The 4,385-nt window shown below is 52.7% G+C and overlaps 1 protein-coding gene across 3 annotated transcripts in view; it reads right to left on the bottom strand.

The window, feature by feature from the left end:
• PGAP2 (post-GPI attachment to proteins 2) overlaps positions 1-4,385 on the bottom strand; it is a 20,796-nt gene that overhangs the window by 11,181 nt on the left and 5,230 nt on the right. For 2 of the 3 annotated variants that reach the window (XM_045293233.1, XM_045293234.1), the window contains one exon: positions 381-555. In XM_045293233.1, the coding sequence (XP_045149168.1) occupies positions 381-555 (175 nt within the window). Of the gene's footprint in view, positions 1-380; positions 556-1,869; positions 2,510-4,385 lie in introns of those variants that run through there. The other variant, XM_045293235.1, reaches the window with a different exon arrangement.

The raw sequence follows: 4,385 nt of genomic DNA, 5'->3' as shown, positions 1-4,385 counted from the left end.
ACATACCCCACACAGACATTAAATATAGTCGTCTGCTGCACAGACAGGCACAAACCCACAGTGCCGCACTAAGGGGACCAAAATTTCCTCTCCCACCCCCTAGAAAACCGTGGGGCTTCTGAATCTGCACCACCATGAAGTAGGGATTGAGTTCTGGATCCTAGGGTTGTCCAGTTTCAGTGATCCCAGTCCCCAATGGCTAACACGGAAGATGGAAAGAAGCCAATCATTGAGACCTCAGCTTGCAGGCATCCCCTCAGCAGCCCAGGAAGCTTGTTGGACCCCAGTGCAGAGCTAACTAATCCTGTGACAAAAGAATCAGTATCCCGAAAAGATCTAGATGAACTTGGTATAAGGTATCAGTATCCCCCAAGCCCTACCCCACAGTGTGTGGCCGTTGTCTCCTTGAAGTGGAAGAGCAGGGACCAGAGGACGCAGAAGAGGAAGGCGACAAGTGGACAGCAGACTGTGACCAGGGCCACCAGGGTGAAGCGGAGCCGGACCAGGGTCCCATCTCGGTCCAGTGGCAGTGGGACCTGGTACATCTTGTCAGACCTGGGAATGGAGTGGCATGCTATCAGTGCCCCAGGGTCGGAGGTCAGCTCTTGGATGTGCAACGAGGTGGGGAGTATGAGGAAGATACACAACCTAGTCCCAAACAGCTCCTGGCCTAGATGAGGAAGAATGACTTGGAATCCCAAGAAGACATTCACCCTCAATTTCAGAAGGAAGAAAATGGACCAAATCTATGCTAGGAAGAAGCTTGAACAGGTTGGGAGATCTTACGCCTGTGGCTGGCTTGACAGTCTGTAAGAGCTGGCTTAGCTAGTCTCTTCTTATTTCAGAAACCAACCTTAAAACCTAACCATAGACAGAATGGTCCATTTCTTCCCCCAAGTGTTTGAGCCACAGACCCAGCTTCCAGGGCTCAGGGCCTCTCCTCAGCTCTGTGCTTCACCCACTGGCCCACAGCCCTCTTTCACCTTTCGTCCCTTCCCAGGCTCTGTGTACAGTGTGTCTACATCACAATCCACGGCAGCAGGGCTCCATGGAAAAGGACAGAACCTCAGCGCCCAGCCTGTCTCTGCCTGTTGCCTCACGTGTTCTGAGGGTAAAAGGCTTTGCAGAATCAGGCCTGGCACTAGCCTGGGCTTGTTTGTTGGGGAGAGCTGCTTGGTCAGCTTCTGGAGGCTTCCTGGTGCCCAGGGCCTGTCCATCACACTACCAGCATCTAAGTGAGGACTCCTGAGGACTGTGACTCCCTCATCATACATGGACATCTCAGGTCAGGAATTGTAGTAGCTAAATACATAACAATAATCCTAACCCATTCACCTTTCAGTGACTGGGAGAGGCAACTGAGGCCTGCAAAATGGCTGGAGTCACAGCAAATAGAAGAGCCCATCCTGGGAAGATGAGGCTCATGAGTCACACATACCTGGCCTTGCTTGACTCCTCCCTCATTGGGTCAGAGTCCTTGGGTAGAAATGAGTACCTAGCCATAGGAGGAAGAAGGGTGAAAAGCAAATCCTAAATTGATGAGTCAGTCAGCCTTGGTGCACTGTAAAGATAAGAAGCCCAGACATTGAGAGAAAGGCCCTTCCTCCTTCAAAAGCCTGTGCTGGAGGGAAACTATCCCTGGAATTTAGGCTTTTTGTTGCCCAAGCTAGGCCTGGCTCAATGTACACAAACAACTCACCTCTCTGGGCTCTAGGACCTTGCCACATCAAGCCCAAACTCTTCCTAGCCACACCCTAGCCTGACTCTTCCTTCTGACCTTACGCCAAACAATCCTCTAGGCATTCCTAGGCCTTCTGGAACCAGCCAGGCAGATATGGCTCGGGATTTTCACCCACTTCCCCAACTCACCTCTTTGCCAGACAGGACAGGAGCAGGTAGACTGTCCCAGTGGCTCACTATCCTCTCTCCTTTTAGGGGGGTAATGGGTGGGGTGTCAGGCAACTCCCAGGGAGTACGAGAGTCTGGATGGCTCTGATGACCCTCCCAGATAAAACACATGTCCATGGATCATCCACAAACAGATGCCATCCCCACATCCTTAATCCTCATCACCCAATCCCTCCTGGAGGTCAGTGGGCAAATCCTTCCCTTTTAGGTGTGTGGCCCTGGGCAAGTCCCCTAACTACTCTAGGGCTGTTTCCATAGTTGTGCAGCATGGGAATCATGGCTTGGATCACTTCTAAAATCCTTCCAATTTCTTTCTGGTCCTGCAGATCTCAGGGCAGGGAGCTTACTACCAATGGGCAGTTGTTCACTGGTCAGTGCTCACTACCTCACACATAACATTTAGCTGCAGCTTTCTTATAAGTACCTCTACCTCATATCCAAAGGTCGCTAGAGACTTTGTTAATCTCTAGCCCACATCCATTCTTAGGGGTGGTCCAAAGGGTTGTTTCCACTGCTGACCAAAAGGTTGGCAGTTTAAGTCCAATCAATGGCACTTTGCAGACAGCCCTGGCTATCTATTCCTGGGGGGTGGGGAAGCCACTGAAACCCCAGGAAGCATAGTTCTGCTCTGATACACACGGGATAAGCCATGTGTTGGAATCCACTGACTGGTTTCTGAGTACCCTGCATGAGTTAGGCACTAAAGCCTGTATGCTTCTATTTTACAGAGGAGGAAACGGAGGCGCAAGGAAGTTAAAGCACTTGCTCAAGGGCACGGGCGGTTCGAAACCGGTCAGTGACTTTCCTTGGGTCCCACACCTCCATCCTCCAAACGGAGGAGGAATCCTGGCCTGAATGCCGCGTGGAGGGAAGCAGTCGAGCGGAGAGAGTGCAGTCCCTGCACCCAGAGCCCGCGGTGGAGGAGGGGAGCGAAGGAGACAGTTAGCTCCTGGATCCAGCGCATCAGAACGAGCGGGCAGGTAGCAGCACCTCAGCGCTAGGGGCCCGGCTCTGCCAAGGCCTAACCGCGTGGCCGAGCTCCCTTCGGTGGGCTCGCCATTCCGGAGCACCCATCCACATACTCACCCTGGAGGAGGCGGGGAGGCGGCGGCACCGGCGCTAGCCCGGAGCCCCCGAGCCCCGGCAGCCCCCGCCGGCCCAGGGCGAGCGGCGGGGCCCGATCGGGACGAAGAGGGCGGGGCCGGCGTGCTCGGAGGCGGAACTTGGGGAGGAAGCAGCACCCAAATCCTCTGCTGGCTCCTCCCAGCGAATGGGTATCCAGACCCCTCGGCTCTCCCTTTAATCTCCAGCCCTGGTCTACCCACTAATCCCGACTGTGATCCCTACACACCTAGGTGTGGTCCGTAGGACTAGTCACCTGTCACCTTACCTGTTGAAAGAATAGACAATTGATTCAACAGGCTTTTATTCCCCAGCCCCACTCCTGCCCACCTCTATTCTCTCTGAAACAAAGAGCTGGTTACGTGGGTGCCCCTTCCCAAGCTTTGCTCACCCTAGCAGATTGGTTCCTGTTTAGCCCTGGTAAGGGCAGCTAGCAAGGAGAGAGATCCACTGCTTCAGATCACCTGGGCCAGAGCTGCCAACAGGAGGGGAAGGAAGCCCTATTCCACCTAGCTAGAGGAGAGTATCCAGTCCCCAACACTGGACTCTCTCTCCATCCTGATGCTGGATCCCCAGAAACCAACTCTCAGGGGTCCCTCTTCACCCTGGTCCTTCCTGACTCATAAAGGGCCCATGACTCCCTTTGCAGAAACCATCACACTCCAATGGGGCCGGGAACAATCATTCCTTCTGTGGCACCTGAGGGATGGTCAGTACCTGCAAGGAGCGGACTAGCTTTGAGCTAGACATGTTACCACCCTATTTCCTCCATTTAAACCCTCACAGGACTAAGGATACATTCTGATCACCTTCCGTGTCTCAGACACTTTTCTACTTTTAGTGTGTTACCTCAGTTTAATCCTCATTTTAAACAAAAAAAAACCCTCACTGCCATCAAGCCAGCTCTGACTCACAGGGGCCTTCATTTTATCGTCATTTCACCAACAGAAAACAGAAGATAAATAAAGTACTTACACACTAGTGAATGTCTCGGCTCAGGTTCAAGTCTAGCATGTTAACCACTAAAATTGCCACTTTGCAGATGGAGCAGGCTCCACGTTGATTACCTTGCCTGACCTTATTTTTTGTTTTTGCGTTCACTCTTGTTTAATCACTCAGCCATGGCCCTCTCTGTACCTCTGTTCCAGAGGCATAGTGGGTTAAGCACTGGGCTACTAGCTGTAAGACGGGCAGTTCAAAACCACCAGCCACTTGATGGGAGAAAGATGAGGTTTTCTACCCCCGCAAGTGTTGGCCAGAAATGAGTTGATGGCAGTGGATTTGAGGCCCTCTCTATGGGAGGCTCTAGCCTGACTAGATTGTGACTCTAGGGGATCCCAGTTTGGACGACAAGT

The sequence above is a fragment of the Echinops telfairi genome, unplaced genomic scaffold (assembly GCF_000313985.2).
Source record: "Echinops telfairi isolate 266 unplaced genomic scaffold, ASM31398v2 ScPeMD7_1713;HRSCAF=2227, whole genome shotgun sequence".
In the NCBI taxonomy this organism is placed as follows: Eukaryota; Metazoa; Chordata; class Mammalia; order Afrosoricida; family Tenrecidae; genus Echinops; species Echinops telfairi.
The sequence above is the reverse complement of the archived record's forward strand: the minus strand, read 5'-3'. Positions and strand labels throughout refer to the sequence as shown.